This window comes from Tachyglossus aculeatus, chromosome 22 (assembly GCF_015852505.1).
Source record: "Tachyglossus aculeatus isolate mTacAcu1 chromosome 22, mTacAcu1.pri, whole genome shotgun sequence".
Lineage (NCBI taxonomy): Eukaryota > Metazoa > Chordata > Mammalia > Monotremata > Tachyglossidae > Tachyglossus > Tachyglossus aculeatus.
The window spans coordinates 49,911,825-49,933,529 of NC_052087.1; the positions used below are offsets into that span (position 1 = coordinate 49,911,825).

The 21,705-nt window shown below is 49.8% G+C and overlaps 1 protein-coding gene across 1 annotated transcript in view; it reads left to right on the top strand.

Moving 5' to 3' along the window:
• Positions 1–19,723, top strand: part of SLC29A2 (solute carrier family 29 member 2) — a 19,804-nt gene extending 81 nt beyond the window's left edge. The window contains exons 1-12 of the mRNA XM_038764711.1: positions 1–26; positions 497–578; positions 2,825–2,985; positions 5,140–5,279; positions 9,309–9,443; positions 9,575–9,672; positions 11,562–11,646; positions 13,565–13,674; positions 13,895–14,000; positions 14,217–14,302; positions 15,256–15,455; positions 19,454–19,723. The exon at positions 1–26 is cut by the window's left edge and continues 81 nt beyond it. Of these exons, the coding sequence (XP_038620639.1) occupies positions 1–26; positions 497–578; positions 2,825–2,985; positions 5,140–5,279; positions 9,309–9,443; positions 9,575–9,672; positions 11,562–11,646; positions 13,565–13,674; positions 13,895–14,000; positions 14,217–14,302; positions 15,256–15,455; positions 19,454–19,565 (1,341 nt within the window). The 3' untranslated portion in view covers positions 19,566–19,723. The remainder of the gene's footprint in view (positions 27–496; positions 579–2,824; positions 2,986–5,139; positions 5,280–9,308; positions 9,444–9,574; positions 9,673–11,561; positions 11,647–13,564; positions 13,675–13,894; positions 14,001–14,216; positions 14,303–15,255; positions 15,456–19,453) is intronic.
• Positions 19,724–21,705: the final 1,982 nt, after the last annotated feature.

Below are 21,705 nucleotides of genomic sequence, written 5' to 3' on the forward strand. Positions count from 1 at the left end.
GCCCGCGGAGACCCCCCAAAGGACTGGTGAGTTGGGAGGAGGGCCACAGTCCTCCTCTGGAGGCCCAAAGACCCCCTCTCCCTGGACCCTTGGGGGCTGAAGGGAACTAGAGTCAGGCCGGGCTTGGACCCCTGGGTTTGGCATCATCCTCATCAATCGCATTTATTGAGCGCTTACTATGTGCAGAGCACTGTGCTAAGCACTTGGGAAGTCCAAATTGGCAGCATATAGAGACAGTCCCTACCCAACGGTCTAAAAGGGGGACAGAGAACAAAACCAAACATACTAACAAAATAAAATAAATAGAATAGATATGTACAAGTAAAATAAATAAATAAATAGAGTAATAAATATGTACAAACATATATACAGGTGCTGTGGGGAAGGGAAGGAGGTAAGATGGGGGGGATGGAGAGGAGGACGAGGGGGAGAGAGTGGGAAGTGGGAGGGGGGCGAGGACGGGTGGCACCCCCCCACCACCATCATGTCCCCACAGCTATTACCTGGTTGGGGTCGTTTTCTTCATCCTGGGGCTGGGCACCCTTCTGCCCTGGAATTTCTTCATCACGGCCATCCCGGTGAGTAGGGGAGGGGGGCTGCCCTGGCTCGGTGGGAGAGGGGGGAAGGAAGAAGCAGGCCCAGATTCCCCCTCCGACCTCTGAGGCGGTGAGCCCGCTGTTGGCTCTAGGACTTCCCAAGCGCTTAGTCCAGTGCTCTGCACCCACTAAGCGCTCAATCAATGCGACTGACTGAATGAATGAATGAACTTGTCCTTCCCAAGCGCTTAGTCCAGTGCTCTGCACCCAGTAAGCGCTCAATCAACACGACTGACTGAATGAATGAATGAACTTGTCCTTCCCAAGCGCTTAGTCCAGTGCTCTGCACCCAGTAAGCGCTCAATCAATAACACTGACTGACTGACTGAATGAACTTGTCCTTCCCAAGCGCTTAGTCCAGTGCTCTGCACCCAGTAAGCGCTCAATCAACACGACTGACTGAATGCATGAATGAACTTGTCCTTCCCAAGTGCTTAGTCCAGTGCTCTGCACCCACTAAGCGCTCAATCAATACGACTGACTGAATGCATGAATGAACTTGTCCTTCCCAAGCGCTTAGTCCAGTGCTCTGCACCCAGTAAGCGCTCAATCAATACGACTGAATGAATGAATGAATGAACTTGTCTTTCCCAAGCGCTTAGTCCAGTGCTCTGCACCCGGTAAGCACTCAATGAATACGACTGAACGAATGATTGACTGAGACTTGTGCATATCTATTCTATTTATTTTATTTTGTTAGTATGTTTGGTTTTGGTCTCTGTCTCCCCCTTCTAGACTGTGAGCCCGCTGTTGGGTAGGGACTGTCTCTATGTGTTGCCGACTTGGACTTCCCAAGCGCTTAGTCCAGTGCTCTGCACCCAGTAAGCGCTCAATAAATCCGACTGAATGAATGATTGAGGCATCGTACAGATTTATTTATTTTACTTGTACATATCTATCCTATTTATTTTATTTTGTTAATATGTTTGGTGTTGTTCTCTGTCTCCCCCTTCTAGACTGTGAGCCCGCTGTTGGGCAGGGACTGTCTCTATGTGTTGCCAACTTGTACTTCCCAAGCACTTAGTACAGTGCTCTGCACACAGTAAGTGCTCAATAAATATGATTGATTGATTGATTGAGGCATCGTACATATTTATTACTCTATTTATTTATTTTACTTGTACATATCTATTCTATTTATTTTATTTTGTTAGTATGTTTGGTTTTGTTCTCTGTCTCCCCCTTCTAGACTGTGAGCCCACTGTTGGGTAGGGACTGTATCTATATGTTGCCAACTTGTACTTCCCAAGCGCTTAGTACAGTGCTCTGCACACAGTAAGCGCTCAATAAATACGCTTGATTGATTGATTGATCTCTGTCATTCACTCAATCGTGTTTGTTGAGCGCTTACTGGGTTCAGAGCACTGGACTAAGCGCTTGGGAGAGTCCAGTATGAGTTGGTAGACCCGTTCCCTGCCCACAGTGAGCTTATTCAGCTCATTCAGCTTATTCAGCTGTGTGACTTTGGGCAAGTCACTTCATTTTCTCTGTGCCTCAGTTACCTCATCCGTAAAATGGGGATGAAGACTGTGAGCCCCACGTGGGGCAACCTGATCACCTTGTATCCTCCCCAGAGCTTAGAACAGTGCTTTGCACATACTAAGCGCTTAACAAATGTCATCATTATTATTATTATTTATTATTCATTCATTCATTCAATCGTATTTATTGAGCGCTGACTGTGTGCAGAGCACTGGACTAAGCGCTTGGGAAGTACAAGTTGGGAACATATGAAGACGGTCCCTACCGAAAAACGGGCTCACAGTCTAGAAGGGGAAGACAGACAACAAAACATATTAAGAAAATAAAATAAATAGAATAGTAAATCGGTCCAAGTGAAATAAATAGAGTAATAAATCGGTACAAACATATATACAGGTGCAATGGGGAGGGGGAGAGGAAGGAGGGGGCTCAGTCTGTGAAGGCCTCCTGGAGGAGGTGAGCTCTCAGTAGGGGATGGGCCTTCACTAAGGCTTTGAAATGAGGGGGTGGATGGGGAATGTGGGGTGGTAGTGATTGTGGGGTGTGAGGAGGGCCTGGGCCCATCCCCTCAGGCCCGGCTCCACAGGCTGGCGGGTGTTTGGATTTCAGGGGGCTGTCTCCTCTTAAGCCCAAGGGGGTCCTCACCCCCAACTCGTGGCCCACCAGCCTTCCGGAGGGGCCGGGGGCTTCTGGCCTGTGACGGGGCAAGCGCCTGCTGCCCGCTTCTCTCCCTCCATGTCGCTCAGTACTTCCAGGCCCGCTTGGTGGGACCCAACGCCACAGTGGCCACCCCGGGGGCCAACGTCTCCGCGCCGACGGACGCTTTCAACTTCAGCAACTGGATGACTCTCCTCTCCCAGCTGCCCCTGTTGCTCTTCACCCTGCTCAACTCCTTCCTGTACCAGTGGTGAGAGCCAGTGCCCCCCACCCTCCTAGCCAGCCTCCGCTCCCTCCGGAGCCCCCCGGGAACCAGCGGGAACCAGCGTGGCCTAGGAGTCAGGAAACTGGGATCCCTTCTTTGTCACTTGCCTGCCTTGGACCTTGGACTGTGAGCCCACTGTTGGGTAGGGACTGTCTCTATGTGTTGCCAATTTGTACTTCCCAAGCGCTTAGTACAGTGCTCTGCACATAGTAAGCGCTCAATAAATACGATTGATTGATTGATTGATTGGACATGTCACTTCACTTCTACCTGGTCTCCTTGTAACCTTCCCAGCGCTTAGAACAGTGCTTTGCACATAGTAAGCACTTAACAAATCCCATTATTATTATTATTATTATTATTCTATGGGAAGCAGCGTGGCATAGTGGATAGAGCAACGGCCCGGGAGCCAGAAGGTTATGGGTTCTAATTCTGACTCTGCCACTTGTCTGCTGTGCGACCTTGGGCAAGTCGCTTTTCTTTTCTGTGCCTCCCTTACCTCACCTGTAAAATGGGGATTGAGACTGTGAGCCCCATGTGCGAGAGCTTGTACTTCCCAAGCACTTAGTACAGTGCTCTGCACACAGTAAGCGCTCAATAAATACGATTGAATGAATGAACGAATGTGGGACAACCTGATTACCTTGTATCCCCCCTGTGTTTAGAACAGTGCTTGGCACATAGTAAGCGCTTAACAAATCCCATTATTATTATTATTATTATTATTATTACATGGGACAGGGACTCTTCCAACTGGACCGCTTGTACCCACCCCAGCACTTAGTTCAGTTGCCTGGCACATTATAAGTGTTTAACCAACACCATTATTGTTGTTATTATTATTATTATTATTATTATTATCTATGCCTCAGTTTCCTCATCTGTAAAATGCGGGTGAAATTCCTGTGTGTTCATACACTTGGACTGTGATCACCAGGTGGGGCAGAGATTGTTTCAGATCTGATGATCCAATGTCTTCCTCAGTGCTTAGTGCGGTGTTTTGCACATAGTAATCGCTTAACAGCCGCCATTATTATAATTATTATTATTGCCCAGGAAGGTAGGGCCCAGGCTCCACACCATCTGTGCCTGGCACATAGTAAGATAATGATTAAATGCCGCTGAATTGTTTCCGACTCATAGCGATCCCAACAGATGCATCTTCTCCAGAACTTTCTCTCTTCAACAGTCATTCTGCTATGCATATCCATAGGGTTTTCTTGGGTAAAAAAAAATATGGAAGTGGTTTACCATTGCCTTCTTCCATACAGTAAAAGAACATGAGTCTCTGCCGTTGGCTTAGACCAATATTTTGATCACTCTTCCCATGCCACTGCTGCCCAGCACGGGCATATCAACTTTATCTGATGCTTCGGCTTAGACTTTCCCATTATGGGTAACAAGAGTGAGAGGGTATCGCTCGGTGGCATACCTCTAAGCTTCATCGGCGTACCCAAACTCTCCTGCCACAATAAGGCATCGATTCATAGGAGAGGGGCACAGAATATGTTCATTCAATCATATTTATTGAGCTCTTCCTGTGTGCAGAGCCCTGAACTAAGCACTTGGGAAGTACAGTTCAGCAACAGAGACAATAATAATAATAAATAATGATGATGGCATTTGTTAAGTGCTTACTGTGTGTAAAGCACTGTTCTAAGCGCTGGGGGGGGATTCAAGGTGATCAGGTTGACCCACACAGTCTTAATCCCCATTTTACAGAAGAGGGAACTGAGGCACAGAGAAGTTAAGTGACTTGCCCAAAGTCACACAGCTAAGTGGCAGAGTCGGGATTGGAACCCATGACCTCTAGCTCCCAAGCCTGGGCTCTTTCCATTGAGCCACGCTGCAATCCCTGCCCCCAATTTGTTGCCAATTTGTACTTCCCAAGCGCTTAGTACAGTGCTCTGCACACAGTAAGCGCTCAATAAATACTATTGATGATGATGATGATGCCCCCAGCGGGCTCCCAGTCTAGAATAGTGCTTAAGAAATACTACAATTATCATCATTATTATTATTATTATTATCCGCCTTCCATGAGCATGACTACAGGTTGTCCTCCTGCTCCGCTGCCCTCCTCTTGCCCCCTTTTCTCCCAGCCCCCAAAGTGACAAGTCTTTGGGGGGCCCCCCGCAGCATCCCGGAGTCCGTGAGGGTGGTGGGCAGCCTCCTGGGAATGCTGCTTCTCTTCGCGGGCACGGCCGCCCTGGTCAAGATGGACTTGAGCCCCGGACATTTCTTCTCGATCACCATGGCCTGCGTCTGGTTCATCAACTGTGAGTATCGGGGACCAGTCCTGGGGGTGGGCGGCTCAGGGCAGACACTTCACCCCAATTCCTCAGGCCCCATTGGTCACTGGCGGGACAACTTGCCACCCCCGCCATCTGTCTTCCAGCTGCTGTCGCAGTGATGGAAGTGCCCAGGGGAAGGCACTTGGGAGAATACAGTATGATAAAGGTGGCAGACATGCTCTTTATCCACAAGGAGCTTACAGTCTAGAGGGAGAGTCAGATATTGAAATGAATTATATATATATTTGTACTTCCCAAGTGCTTGGTACAGTGTTCTGCACACAGTAAGCGCTCAATAAATACGATTGAATTAATGAATGAATATATATATGTATATATATATACATATATATATACATATATACATACATACATACATACATATATACATATATATATCTATATATATGTATATCTATCTATATCTATGTATATATCTATCCCTTCAAGGCCCTGCTCCCTTCAAGGCCCTGCTGAGAGCTCACCTCCTCCAGGAGGCCTTCCCAGACTGAGCCCCTTCTTTCCTCTCCCCCTCGTCCCCCTCTCCATCCCCCCGTCTTACCTCCTTCCCTTCCCCACAGCACCTGTATATATGTATATATAGTTGTACATATTTATTACTCTATTTGTTTATTTATTCATTTATTTTACTTGTACATTTCTATCCTACTTATTTTATTTTGTTGGTATGTTTGGTTCTGTTCTCTGTCTCCCCCTTTTAGACTGTGAGCCCACTGTTGGGTAGGGACTGTCTCTATGTGATGCCAATTTGTACTTCCCAAGCGCTTAGTACAGTGCTCTGCACATAGTAAGCACTCAATAAATACGATTGATTGATTGATTGATTGATTGATTGATATATATATATGTCCCCTGGGTTTGAGGGTGGGGTGAATATAGAGGAGAAGCGTGGCATAGTGGTTATTTATTTATTCATTCAAATGTATTTAATGAGTGCCTACTTTGTGCAGAGCACTATACAAGAGCACTAAGCTATCGTACTAAGCACTGTACTAAGTACAATACAACAATAAACAGTGACATTCCCTGCCCACAACGAGCTCACAGTCTAGACTGGCAGAGACAGACTTCAATACAAATCAATAGAGCACAGGCCTGGGTGTCACAATCATCATCATCATCAATCGTATTTATTGAGCGCTTACTATGTGCAGAGCACTGGACTAAGCACTTGGGAAGTACAAATTGGCAACGTATAGAGACAGTCCCTACCCAACAGTGGGCTCACAGTCTAAAAGGGGGAGACAGAGAACAAAACCAAACATAGTAACAAAATAAAATAAATAGGATAGATATGTACAAGTAAAATAAATAAATAAATAAATAGAGTAATAAATATGTACAAACATATATACATATATACCTGTATATATGTATATATACATACATACATGTCACAGTGGTCACAATGACCAGGTCACAATGGTCACAATGACCAGGATTCTAATACCAGCCCTGCCACTTGTCTGCTGCATGACCTTGGGCAAGTCACTTAACTTCTCTGGGCCTCAGTTACCTCATTGGTAAAATGGGGATTAGGATAGTGAGCCCTATTTGGGGCAGGAACTGTATCCAACCTGATTAGCTTGAATCTACTCCAGAACTTAGTAATAAACACTTAACAAATATCCTGACTATGACTGTGAGCCCGCTGTTGGGTAGGGACCGTCTCTATACGTTGCCAACTTGTACTTCCCAAGCGCTTAGTACAGTGCTCTGCACACAGTAAGCGCTCAATAAATACAATTGAATGAATGAATGAATTAGTGGGGGCGGTGACTGCCCTCACCAAGGTGGGCACTTGGGCCAGTGGCCAAACTCACCACCCCCTGGGCCCGACAGCGATAGGAAGCCCCCGGCCTCCATTCATTCATTCGATCATATCTATTGAGTGCTTACTGTGTGCAAAGCACAGTACTAAAAAAAAAAATTGATGGCATTTATTAAGCGCTTCCTATGTGCAAAGCACTGGTCTAAGTGCTGGGGAGGTTACAAAGTGATCAGGTTGTCCCACGGGGGCTCACAATCTTAATCCCCCTTTTACAGATAACTGACGCACAGAGAATAATAATAATAATGGCAGTTATTAATCAATCAATCAATCATATTTATTAAGTGCTTACTATGTGCAGAGCATTGTACTAAGCACTTGGGAAGTACAAGTTGGCAACATATAGAGACGGTCCCTACCCAACAGTGGGCTCACAGTCTAGAAGGGGAAGACAGAAAACAAAACAAAACATATTAACAAAATAAAACAAATAGGATATGTACAAGTAAAATAAATTAAGCGCTCACTCTGTGCAAAGAACAGTTCTAAGCACTGGGGAGGTTACAAGGTGATCAGGTTGTCCCACGGGGGCTCGCAGTCTTAATCCCCATTTGACAGATGGGGTAACTGAGGCACAGAGAAGTTAAGTGATTTGCCCGAAGTCACACAGCTGACAATTGGCGGAGCCGGGATTTGAACCCATGACCTCTGACTCCAAAGCCCGGGCTCTTTCCACTGAGCCACGCTGCTTCTACCAAGCGTTTGGGAGAGTACGATATAGCATCACACACATTCATTGCCCACAGCGAGATCACAGTCTATAGGGGGACACATATATTAATATAAATAAATACATTACACATATACACAGATATATACATATGAGCTGTGGGGAAGGGAGGGCGGATGAATCATCATCATCATCAATCGTATTTATTGAGCGCTTACTATGTGCAGAGCACTGTACTAAGCACTTGGGAAGTACAAATTGGCAACATATAGAGACAGTCCCTACCAAACAGTGGGCTCACAGTCTAAAAGGGGGAGACAGAGAACAAAACCATCATCATCAATCGTATTTACTGAGCGCTTACTATGTGCAGAGCACTGTACTAAGCACTTGGGAAGTACAAATTGGCAACATACAGAGACAGTCCCTACCCAACAGTGGGCTCACAGTCTAAAAGGGGGAGACAGAGAACAAAACCAAACATACTAACAAAATAAAATAAATAGAATAGATATGTACAAGTAAAATAAATAAATAAATAAATAGGGTAATAAATATGTACAAACATATATACATATATACAGGAGCAAGTTGGAGTGGCACAGAAGGAAGTGGGAGAAGAGGAGGGCTTAGGCAGGGAAGACTTCCTGGAGGAGATGTACCTTCAGTAAGGCTTTAAAATGGGGAACAGCACCTCAGAGTTCCCCTGGGTCGGTGACCAGATAAATTAATTAATTCATTCATTCCATCGTACTTATTGAGCGCCTACTCTGTGCAGAGCACTGGACTAAGTGCTTGGGAGAGTACAATACAACAATAAACAGACACATCCCCCGCCCACATCGAGCTCACAGTCTAGAGGGGGAGACAGACGTGACTAGAAACAAATAAATGACAGATATAGTGATAGTATTTAGCACTGTGCTAAGCACTGGGGAGGTTACAAGGTGATCAGGTTGTCCCACGGGGGGCTCCCAGTCTTAATCCCCATTTTCCAGATGAGGGAACGGAGGCCCAGAGAAGTGAAGTGACTTGCCCAAAGTCACACAGCTGACAATTGGCGGAGCTGGGATTTGAACCCATCACCTCTGACTCTAAAACCCAGGCTCTTTCCACCGAGCCACGCTGCTTCTCTGTGGACATGGGTGCCTTGGGGGTGGGAGGAGGGTTGAATAAAGGGAGCGAGTTAGGGCGACGCAGAAGGGAGTGGGAGAAGAGGAAAGGGGAGTTTAGTCAGGGAAGGCCTCTCGGAGGAGATGGGCCTGCAATAAGCCTCTGAATTCATTCTTTCGATTGTGTTTATTGAGTGCGTACAGTGGGCAGAGCACTGTACTAAGCGCTTGGGAGAGTACAATACAATAAACAGATGAAATTCCTGCCCCCAGCCTCCTTTTTCCCCAGGGTTGGAAATAGAGAAAGCCGCCCCCGTGGGGGATGTGGGAGGGGGAGATGGTCAGCGCTGTGGCCCTGACACCGCTTTCGTTCCCCACAGCGTTCTGCGCCATCCTTCAGGGCAGCCTGTTCGGCCAACTGGGAACCCTGCCTCCGACCTACAGCACTCTGTTCCTCAGCGGGCAGGGCCTGGCCGGGACCTTCGCGGCCTTGGCCATGCTGCTTTCCATGGCCAGTGAGCCGGGGGGATCGGAGCCCTCAGAGGGGCCGGGGAGGGGGTGGGGGTCCCCGGGAGGCTCCCTGGCGGGGCTGGGACTGGAGGGCTGGGCCCCCGGGGGCCTGTGGAGGCAGCAGGCTCTGTTGCAGGCGGAGTGGACGCTCAGACTTCGGCCCTGGGCTACTTTGTGACGCCGTGCGTGGGGATCCTGCTTTCCATCTTCTGCTACCTGCTCTTGCCCCACCTGGTAAGCCCGCTCCCACCCCTGCCACGGGGCCCCTCGGCGCCTTCATCATCATCATCATCAATCGTATTTATTGAGTGCTTACTATGTGCAGAGCACTGTACTAAGAGCTTGGGAAGTACAAATTGGCAACATATAGAGACAGTCCCTACCCAACAGTGGGCTCACAGCCTTCCACCTCCCTCCATCCCGTAGTTCTAATGCCAACCTTCTTCTAGACTGTGAGCCTGCTGTTGGGTAGGGACCGTCTCTATATGTTGCCAACTTGGACTTCCCAAGCGCTTAGTACAGTAAGCGCTCAATAAATACGATTGAATGAATGAATGAATGAATGAACCTTCTCACTGGACCTCGATCACATCTATCTCGCCGTCGACCCTTCGTCCACGTCATTGATTCATTCATTCAGTTGTATTTATTGAGCACTTATTCTGTGCAGAGCACTGTACTAAGCACTTGGGAAGTCCAAGTTGGCAACGTATAGAGACGGTCCCTACCCAACAGCGGGCTCACAGTGTAGAAGGGGGAAGACAGACGTAAAACAAGTAAACAGGCATCGATATAAATAAAATTATAGGTATGTGCACATCAAAACAAGTATACAGGCATCAATATAAATAAATAGAATTCTACATATTTACATAAATGCATAAGTGCTGTGTGGTAGGGAAGGGGAGGAAGAGCAAAGGGAGTGAGTTGAGGTGATGCGGACGGGACGGGGAGCTGAGGAATGGGGGGCTTAGTCTGGGAAGGCCTCTTGGAGGAGGTGAGCCTTCAGTGGGGCTTTGAAGGAGGGAAGGATGATCTTTTGGTGGATTTGAGGAGGGAGAGCATTCCGGGCCAGAGGTAGGACGTGGACCAGGGGTCGATGGTGGGACAGGCGAGATCGAGGCACGGTGAGAAGGTTAGCACCAGAAGAGCGGAGGAGTGTGCGGGCTGGGCTTTCTGGAGAAGATCGGTATGCCAAACCGGGAGCGCTGGATTTAGGCCGGATGCCACTTGTCCGGTTTCTGGCCTGCTAGGCGGTCCCTCTGTGGGGGCGGGAGACCCAAGCCCGAGAAGGCCCCGAGATGTGGGGAGACGTCCTGCCCCTGGCCTGGAATGCCCTCCCTCCTCAAATCCAACAGACAATGACTCTTCCCCGCTTCGAAGCCTTATTGAAGGCCCATCTCCTCCAAGAGGCCTTCCCTGACTGAACCTTCCTTTCCTCTTCTCCCACTCCTTTCTGCACCATCCGACTTGCTCCCTTTATTCATCCCCCCTCCCAGCCGCACAGCACTTACATCCGTATCTGTCGCTTATTCATTTCTACTCCTGTCTGTCTCTCCACCTCTATCAATCAATCAATCAATCGCATTTATTGAGCGCTTACTGTTTGCAGAGCACTGTACTAAGCGCTTGGGAAGTACAAGTTGGCAACATATAGAGACAGTCCCTACCCAACAGTGGGCACACAGTCTAAAAGAGGCCTCTTTTACACCTGTCTACACCTCTAGACTGTCAGCCCGGTGTAGAAAGGGAATGTGTCTGTTTATTGTTCTTTTGTACTCTCCCAAGTGCTTAGTACAGTGCTCTGGCCCACACTAAGTGGTCAATAAATACGATTGAGTGCGTGAATGAGTGAACCTCCATCCCTCTCGCCCCTTCCCTCTCTCTCCCGTCCAATGTTGCTGTTGGTAGTGACCCGCTGGTCCACTGCCTCCCTACAGTGAGACAGGGAGGAATTCAGAGTCTGCTGGGGAGAGGGCATTTGTGGGGTCCCACTGGGCGGATCAAGGGTGTCCCCCCCATCTCCCCCTACCCTGGGGGTTAAGACCTTCTCCACCAGGGACTCCCACGGCCCTGGGCTGGGCCGGGGAAGCCTCCGGACTCAGCCGTCTCCCTTCCTGCAGGAGTTCGCCCAACATTATCTCAGCAAGAGGGCTTCCCAGCCCCAGGGCCAAGAACTGGAGACCCAGGCCAAACTGCTTCGAGCAGGTGGGTATCAGGGGGGCCCCTTTTTTTGGTGGTTTCTTTTTAATAGTATTTGTTAAACACTATAACATGGTATTTGTTAAGCGCTTACTATGTGCCAGGCGCTGTTCTAAGGGCTGGGTTGGGAGGATACAAGTTAATAGGATTGTCCCATGTGGGGCTCACAGTAATAATAATAATGGCATTTATTAAGCGCTTACTATGTACCAGGCGCTGTTCTAAGCGCTGGGTTGGGAGGATACAAGTTAATCGGATTGTCCCATGTGGGGATCACAGTAATAATAATAATGGCATTTATTAAGCGCTTACTATGTGCCAGGCGCTGTTCTAAGTGCTGGATTGGGAGAATACAAGTTAATCAGATTGTCCCATGTGGGGCTCACAGTAATAATAATAATGGCATTTATTAAGCACTTACTCTGTGCAAAGCACTGTTCTAAGCGCTGGGGGGTTACAAGGGGATCAAGTTGCCCCCCGCGGGGCTCACAGTCTTCATCCCCATTTTACAGATGGAACTGAGGCCCAGAGAAGTGAAGTGATTTGCCCAAGGTCACACAGCTGACAAGCGGTGGAGTCGGAATTTGAACGCCTGACCTCTGACTCAAAAGCCCGGGCTCTTGCCACTGAACCACACTGCTTCTCTATACTGTACTATACTATACTGTAATATACGACAGTAATATACGACAGTATTAATTCCCATTTTCCAGATGAGGGAACTGAGGCACAGAGAAGTGAAGTGACTTGCCCAAAGTCACGCAGCTGACAGTGGCAGAGTTGGGATTAGAACCCAAGACCTATGACTCCCAATAATAATAATAATAATAATAATGGCATTTATTAAGCGCTTACTATGTGCAAAGCACTGTTCTAAGCGCTGGGGAGGTTACAAGGTGATCAGGTTGTCCCATGGGGGGCTCACAGTCTTAATCCCCATTTTACAGATGAGGTACTGAGGCACAGAGAAGTGAAGTGACTTGCCCAAAGTCACACAGCTGACAATTGGCGGTGCCGGGGTTTGAACCCATGACCTCTGACTCCAAAGCCCGGGCTCTTTCCACTGAGCCACGCTGCTTTGACTGTGTGTTAAACGCTGTTCTAAGCACTGGGGTAGGTACAAATTAATCAGGTCGGATGCAGTCCCAGGTCCGCATGGAGCTCACGGTCTAAGTAGGAGGGAGAACAGGTATTTAATCGTCATTTTACAGTTGAGGAAACTGAGGCCCAGAAAAACAAAATGACTTGCCGGAGCTCACACAACAGCAAGCAGCAGTGTGGCTTAAGGGATAGAGCACAGGCCTTGGAAGCAGAAGGACCTGGGTTCTAATCCTGGCTCCTCCATTTGTCCGCTGTGTGCCCTTGGGCAAGTCACTTCACTTCTCTCAGTGGAAAGAGACGGGCTTTGGAGTCAGAGGTCACGGGTTCGCATCCCAGGTCTGCAACATGTCTGCTGTGTGACCTTGGGCAAGTCACTTAACTTCTCGGAGCCTCAGTTACCTCATCTGTAAAATGGGGATGGTGACTGTGAGCCCCACGCGGGACAACCTGATCTCCTTGTATCCCCCCAGCGCTTAAAACAGTGCTTTGCACATAGTAAGCGCTTAACAAATGCCATTATTACTATTATTATTCTCTAGGCCTCAGTTACTTCATCTATAAAATGGGGATTAAGAGTGTGAGGCCCATGGGGGACAGGGACTGTATCTGGCCTGATTAACTTGTGACTACCCTAGTGCTCGGAACAGTGCTCGGCAGTAAGTGCTGAACGAGTACCATGATTATTATTATTAATTGGCAGAGCTGTGATTAGAACCCTGGTCCTCTGACTCCCAGCCCCGGGAGCTTTCCTTCTAGGCTCCGTTCTGCCCTGGGGCTGCGGACCCTTGCCCAGTTTAATCCCGGTTGACCCTTCCTCCCCCAGATGAGAAGGATGGGGTCCCCGAGAGCCCCCAGAAGGAAATGCTGTCATCGGAGCTGACGCCCGAGGAAGGGGAGCCAGAGAAGCCATCCATAATGGCGGTGCTCAGAAAGGTTGGGTTCCAACCCTCCTCCACCCCGGAGTGGGGGTCCCAAGCTCCCAGGGAGGGATGGAAGGAGGGAAGATGGATTTCCCCCACTGCCATGGATACCATTGTCCTTAGGCCTCGTGGGAAGTGTAGTTCCTCCCTTTGGACCCCAACATCCAGAGGGAAAATTGTGGGGTTGAACGCTTGGGGGGTTCAGTCAATTCCCTCCACTCCCCCCACACCAGATCTGGTTGATGGCCCTATGCATCGTGCTGGTCTTCACGGTCACCCTCTCCGTCTTCCCGGCCATCACCGCCATGGTGACCAGTTCCGCCGGCCCCGGGAAATGGAGTGAGTTGGGGGAAGGCCAAGGGGAGAATGAAGAAAGGTCGAGGGAATGGTGGGGAGTGAGGGAGGGGGCTTTGGGTCTGGCCAGGACCCTGGACCTCCACCGTAGAGGGGGTTGGTGTCCCAGCCGAGGGCTTGGGGGGAGTTGATCAGAGGTGGCCCCCCGCACGTGGCATGTGCCGAGTCCCCGAGCCCGCGCCTCGCCCACCCCGTGCCCAGGTCGTTTCTTTAACCCGGTCTGCTGCTTCCTGCTCTTCAACATCATGGACTGGATGGGACGGAGTGCCACCTCCTACTTGCTGTGGGTGAGCCGGAGTCTGTCTGGAGGGAGACGGAACTGGGACTCCTCAGTGTCGGGGGGGGCCCTGGGTGGGGAGACAGGGAGCGGCCTGGGGAGACAGAGTTGGGGGGACCCTAGGGGGAGATTGGGATTGCTCTGGGGAGACAGAGGGTGGGGGGTCCTGAGGAGTAGATTGGGAGCACCCAAGGGAGAAAGAGTGTGGGGGTCTCTCGGGGGGGAGACAGGGAGAGCCCCAGGGAGACGGAGTGTGGGGAGCCCTGGGGGGGACAGGGAGCAACCTGGAGAGACACAGTCGGGGGGACTCTGGGCGAGATTGGATGTGTTCTGGGGAGACAGGGTGTGGGAGGGTCCTGGGGGTTAGATTGGGAGCACCCTGGGGAGACAGATTGTGGGGGATCCTGGAGGAAGACTGGGAGTCTGGAAATATCCTGGGGAGACAGAGTGTGGGTACCCCAGGGGAAGACTGTGAGCAGGGAGATAAAATGAGGGAGTGCCCTGGGGGAAGATTGGGAGACTGTGAACTCCCCAGGGAGACAGAGTGTCGGGGTGCCCTGGGGTAAGGCTGAGAGAGACCCGATGAGACAGAATATGGGGGTACCCTGAGACTGGGAGACTGGAATCTCGCTGTGGGCAGGGAATGTGTGTACCAACTCTGTTGTATTCTCCCAAGGGCTTAGTACAGTACTCTGCACACAGTACGCACTCAATAAATACCATTGATTGATTGATTGACTGGGAGTGTCCCAGGGAAACAGTGTGGGGTATCCTAATAATAATAACGATGGTATTTGTTAAGGGCTTATTATGTGCCAAGCACGGGGCCCTGTTCTAAGCATTGAGCAATGTGCTAGTCCCAGCGGGGAGGGGGTGGGACTCTTCTGAGGAGTGCTGGGGTTGGCGGATACCCCGAGGCCGGTGTCCTAGGGGAGGGGGACATTGTGGCGTGTCCCCCCGCAGCCAGACAAAGACAGCGGGCTGCTGCCGCTGCTGGTCTGCCTCCGCTTCCTGTTTGTGCCGCTCTTCATGCTGTGCCACGTTCCAGAGCGGCGGTACCTGCCCGTGATCTTCCCCCAGGACACCTGCTTCATCGTCTTCATGCTGCTCTTCGCCCTCTCCAACGGCTACCTGGTTTCCCTCACCATCTGCCTGGCACCCAGGTGCGTCCGCCCAGCAGGCTCTGGAAGGACGAAGGGCGGGTTTGGCACCCGGAAGGAGAAGCTGGGTTTGGAAAGCGTTGCGGCCTAGGGGACAGAGCACAGACCTGGGGGAGCTTGTCTGCCATATGATGATGATGATGATGGCATTTCTTAAGTGCTTACTATGTGCAAAGCACTGTTCTAAGCGCTGGGGTAGATACAAGGTAATCAAGTTCTCCCACGTGGGGCTCACAGACTTAATCCCCATTTTCCAGATGAGGGAACTGAGGCCCAGAGAAGTGAAGTGACTTGCCCAAAGTCACACAGCTGACAAGTGGCGGAGCCGGGATTTGAACCCATGACCTCTGACTCCAAAGCCCGAGCTCTTTCTACTGAGCCACGCTGCTTCTCTATATTATTAATCCCCACGCTGCTTCTCTATATTATTATTATATAATATATATATATTATATAATTATTATATAATAATAATAATAATAATGGCATTTTTTAAGCACTTACTATGTGCAAAGCACTGTTCTAAGCTCTGCGGAGGTTACAAGCTGATCAGGTTGTCCCACGGGGGGCTCACAGTCTTCATCCCCATTTTACAGATGCGGTCACTGAGGCACAAGGAAGTTAAGTGACTTGCCCAAAGTCACCCAGCTGACAATTGGCAGAGCCAGGATTTGAACCCATGACTTTTGACTCCAAAGCCCAGGCTCTTTCCACTGATCCACGCTGCTTGTCTATGACTCGGGCAAGTCGCTTCATTTCTTTCTGCCTCAGAGTCCTTCTCTGTTAAATGGGGATTGAGACTGTGAGCGCCATTTGGGACAGGGACTGTGTCCATCCTGATGATCTTGTATTCATTCATTCATTCATTCAATCGTATTTGTTGAGCGCTTACTGTGTGCAGAGCACTGTACTAAGCGCTTGGGAAGGACAAGTTGGCAACATATAGAGACGGGCCCTACCCAACAGCGGGCTCACAGTCTAGAAGGGGAAGACAGACAACAGAACAAAACATTTTAACAAAATAAAATAAATAAAAGTATCCACCCCAGCGCTTAGCATACAGCCCCTGGCCCACAGTAAGTGCTGAACAAATACCGTAAAAGAAGAGGAAAGAGGAGGAGGAGGAGGAGGAGGAGTGAAGTAAGTGGGGAGGGGACTGGAGGCCAGGAAGTGGGGGAAGAAGGAAGGAAGGGGGCGAGTTGAGGGCTGTAGATTGGGGGTTTGACCTCCAATCTGCCCTGGGCCTCCCCCTTTTGACCATAGCGTGGCTTAATGGAAAGAGCCCGGGCTTGGGAATAGAGGTCATGAGTTCTAATCCCGCCTCCGCCCCTCGTCAGCTGTGTGACTTTGGGCAAGTCACTTCACTTCTCTCAGTTCCCTCATCTGTAAAATGGGGATTAATAGAGACAGTCCCTACCCAACAGTGGGCTCACAGTCTAGAAGGGGGAGACCGAGAACAAAACCAAACATACTAACAAAATAAAATAAATAGAATAGATATGTACAAGTAAAATAAATAGAGTAATAAATATGTACAAGCATATATACATATATACAGGTGCTGTGGGGAAGGGAAGGAGGTAAGGCGGGGGGATGGAGAGAGGGACGAGGGGGAGAGGAAGGAAAGGGTTCAGTCTGGGAAGGCCTCCTGGGAGAGGTGAGCTCTCAGTAGGGCCTTGAAGGGAGGAAGAGAGCTAGCTTGGCGGATGGGCAGAGGGATTGGGGGCATTCCAGGTCCGGGGGATGACGTGGGCCGGGGGTCGATGGCGGGACAGGCGAGAACAAGGCCTAACGGTGAGGAGATTAGCGGCGAGAGGAGCGGAGGGTGCGGGCTGGGCTGGACAAGGACAGAAGGGAGGTGAGGTAGGAGGCGGCAAAGTGATGGACAGCCTTGAAGCCGAGGGTGAGGAGTTTCTGCCTGATGCGCAGATGTACTTCCTAAGCGCTTAGTACAGTGTTCTGCACACAGTAAGTGCTCAATAAATACGATTGATTGATTGATTGATTAAGACTGTGAGCCCCACCTGGGACAACCTGATAACCTTGTATCTCCCCCAGTGCTTAGGACAGTGTTTAGCACATAGTAAGTGCTTAACAAATACTATTATTAGTATTATTGTTATTTGTAGCAGAGGAGAGATGGGAACAGCAATCCATCATTTGATCATTTATTCAATCGTATTTATTGAGCGCTTACTGTGTGCAGAGCACTGTACTAAGCGCTTGGGAAGTACAAGTTGGCAACATATAGAGACAGTCCCTACCCAACAGCGGGCTCACAGTCTAGAAGATCAATGATATCTGTTGAGCACTAACTTTGTGTAGAGCACTGTACTAAGCGCTTGGGAGAATATAACACAGTAGAGACAATAGACGCAATTCCTGCCCATAATAATAATAATAATGATAATTGTGGTATTTGTTAAGCGTTTTCTATGTGTTGAGCACTGTTCTAAGCCCTGGGGTAGATACAAGGTAATCAGGTTGTCTCATGTGGGGCTCACAGTCTTCATCCTCATTTTACAGATGAGGGAACTGAGGCACAGAGAAGTGATGTGGCTTGCCCAAGGTCACACAGCAGATGAGTGGCGGAGCCGGGATTCGAACGTACGTCCAAACAGCATGGATTAGTGGGCAGAACGCAGGCCTGGGAGTCGGAAGGACTTGGGTTCTAAGCCTGGCTCTGCCATTCGTCTGCTGTGTGACCTTGGGCAAGTCACTTCACTTCTCTGTGCCTCAGTGACCTCATCTGTAAAATGAGGATGAAGACTGTGAGCCTCATGTGGCACAGAGATTTTGTCCAACCTGATTAGCTTGTATCTATCCCAGTTCTTAGAACAGTGCCCGGCACATCGGAATTGCTTAACAAATACTATAAAAAGAACAAGGGGCTTACATTCTAGAGGGAGAAACAGATGTTAGTTGGTCAGTCAGATGTAGCGTGGCTCCGAAGCAGTGTGGCTCAGTGGAAAAAGCCCGGGCTTTGGAGTCAGAGAGCATGGGTTCAAATCCCGGCTCCTCCAGTTGTAAGCTGTGTGACTTTGGCCAAGTCACTTCACTTCTTTGGGCCTCAGTTCCCTCATCTGTAAAATGGGGATTAAGACTGTGAGCCCCCCATGGGACAACCTGATCGCCATAGTAAGTGCTTAATAAATGCCATTATTATTATTATTATTATGTATTGAGTGCTTACCATGAGCAGGGCACTGAATTAAGCATCGGGGAGAGTACAATAGAACAATAAACAGACACAATCCCTGCCCACAACGAGTTTACAGTCCAGAGGATTGGAGACTGTTGTCTAGACCATAAGGTGATAATCAGTCAACTCATTCATTCATTCAATTGTATTTATTGAGCGCTTACTGTGTGCAGAGCACTGTACTAAGCGCTTGGGAAGTACAAGTTAGCAACACATAGAGACGGTCCCTACCCAGCAACGGGCTCACAGTCTAGAAGGGGGAGACAAACAAAACAAAACAAGTAGACAGGTGTCAATAGTCAATAATAATGATAGCATTTATTAAGCACTTACTATGTGCAAAGCACTGTTCATTCATTCATTCAATCGTATTTATTGAGCACTTACTGCGTGCAGAGCACTGTACTAAGCACTTGGGAAGTACCAGTTGGCAACAAATAGAGACGGTCCCTACCCAACAGCGGGCTCACTATTCTAAGCACTGGGGAGGTTACAAGGTGATCAGGTTGTCCCACGGGGGGCTCACAGTCTTCATCCCCATTTGACAGACGAGGGAACTGAGGCACAGAGAAGTGACTTGCCCAAAGTCACACAGCTGGCAATCGGGGGAGCCGGGATTTGAACCCATGACCTCTGACTCCAAAGCCCGGGCTCTTTCCACTGAGCCACGCTGCTTCCCCGCTTCCACGGCACCCTCTGCTCAGGCCCTGGGGGGGCCTGGGCTTCAGAGGTCCGGGAGCTTGGGAGCAGCACCTGGATTTGAGTTGGTCTCTTCACCTGGCTGCTTTCTCTATTCCAGGCAAGTCCTGCCCCACGAGAGCGAGGTGGCCGGTCTTCTCATGACCTTTTTCTTGGCTCTGGGACTGTCCTGTGGGGCCACTCTGTCCTTCCTCTTCAAGTACCTGCTCTGAAGCCGGAGGCCCGGGCCCTAGACTCCCCTCCCGGACCACCCCCGGAGGGAGACGGGGGTCCGGAGGAAAGAGGCGGGTCCTCATCGCCTCCCCTAAATCTCCGATTTAGAAAGGGAAGCAGTGTGGCTTAGCGGATAGACCCACGGCCTAGGAGTCAGAAGGGCCTGGGTTCCAATCCCAAGTCAGCCGCGCGACCTCGGGCGAGTCACTTCACTTCTCTGGGCCTCAGTTACCCCATCTGGAAAAGGGGGATTAATCCTGGGAGCCCCACGTGGGACAGGGATTGTGTCCAACCTAACTTGGATCTACCACAGTGCTAAGAACCTGGCACGTAGTAAGTGCTTAACAAGTACTAATTATTATTATTATTAGAAAGGACCAAGGAGACCTGCCTCGGCCACGGAGAGCAATGCCATCTCGGCCCTGGGAGGAAAGAGGAATGGGAACAGCGTGGCCTAATGGGTGGATTCCCCGGGAGCCGGGTTCTAATCCTGGCTCTGCCACTTTGTCTGTTGTGTGACCGTGGTCAAGTCATTTGACTTCTCTATGTGACCTCAATTCCCTCATCTGTAAAATGGGGATTACGACGGAGACCAATGTGGTACGTGGACCGTGTCCAAACTGATTAGCTTGCATGTAAGCTTTTAGACTGTGAGCCCACTGTTGGGTAGGGACTGTATATGTTGCCATCTTGTACTTCCCAAGCACTTAGTACAGTGCTCTGTACACAGTAAGTGCTCAATAAATACGATTGATTGATTTCTTAATGTACTCCAGCGCTTAGTACAGTGCCTGGCACATAGTAAGTGCTTAGCAATGCCATAAGGAGAAAACGAAAATTGGGGCTGTTCAGCAGCGGGGGTGGCAAAGAGAAGGCTGAGAGGGAGTGAAGAACTGCTTCCTCATGTCTGAAGGAACATGTTTGAGGAGGAAACTAACTGGCCGTTTCGCATGTCCTCAGATACTTGAGAGAGGAAATGGGTCGTAGAGGACATGAGAAGCAGCATGGCCTAGTGGATAGAGCATAGGCCCAGAAGTCAGAAACACCTGGGTTCTAATCCTGGCTCCGCCGGCTGTCTGCTGTGTGACCTTGGGCAAGTCACTTCACTTCTCTGGGCCTCGGTTCCCTCATCTGTAAAATGGGAAAGGAGAATGTGAGCCCCATGTGGGTCATGGACTGCGTCCAGCCTGATTAGCCTGTATCTACCCCAGCCCTTAGTACAGTGCCCGGCACATAGTAAGCGTTTAAAACAAATACGGCTGAAAATTTAAAAAAGCGGGGAGTAAAGTCAATCAATCAATAGTATTTATTGAGCACTTACTACGTGCAGAACACTTGCAGTGAGCGCTTGGAAGAGTACAATTGAACAGTGTTGGTAGGCATGTTCCCCCCTCACTAGGAAGAACTTCCGGACTATCAAGATGATTTAACTATGGAAATAGACTGGAGTTAACCGTCCCGGAGAGAAATCCGTCCATCCTGAAAACAAGGGGCTAAGCTGAAAGACCTCCTGCCCCAGAGGCAGGGGGTTGGACCAGTTGACCCTACTGAGGTCCCGTCAGCTCTAGGTCTGTGCCAGTTTCCTGCCTGGGTTGGATGAGGTGGAGGGAGTGAATTGGGAACGAGGAAGGCAGAGCACCCTACTTTGGGGAGGAGAGAGCTGATTTTCTTGTCCCCCCCGTTCACTGCTGCAAAGAGGAAACCATATTAGTCACTGGAGGGAGGGAAAGCGGGTCCTGGGACCACCCCCGAGCCTGGGCCTTGGAGAACCACAGCCCCTTCCACCCCTCACCTGGCAGGAACCCTGGCGTCGGCGAAGAGACGAGAGCCAGAAATAGAGCAGCACCGTCTAGTAGAAAGAATGTGGTCCTGGGTTCTAATCCCGGCTCTGTCGGCTGTGTGACCTTGGCCAAGTCACTTGACCTGTCTATGCCTCAGTTTCCTCATCTGAAAAATGGGGATTCGATACCTGTTCCCCCTCCTACTTTCACTGTGAGCCCCATGTCGGGCAGGGTGAGGGAGTTGTGTGCCAGAGACTCCTGTTTGGTCAGCCCACTCCTCTGTTCGGCTTCCCCAAACTGTACCCTCCCTCCCTTCCCCGGGTCCTGTGGCTGCCCTGGGGCCCCAGGCAACTGCCCC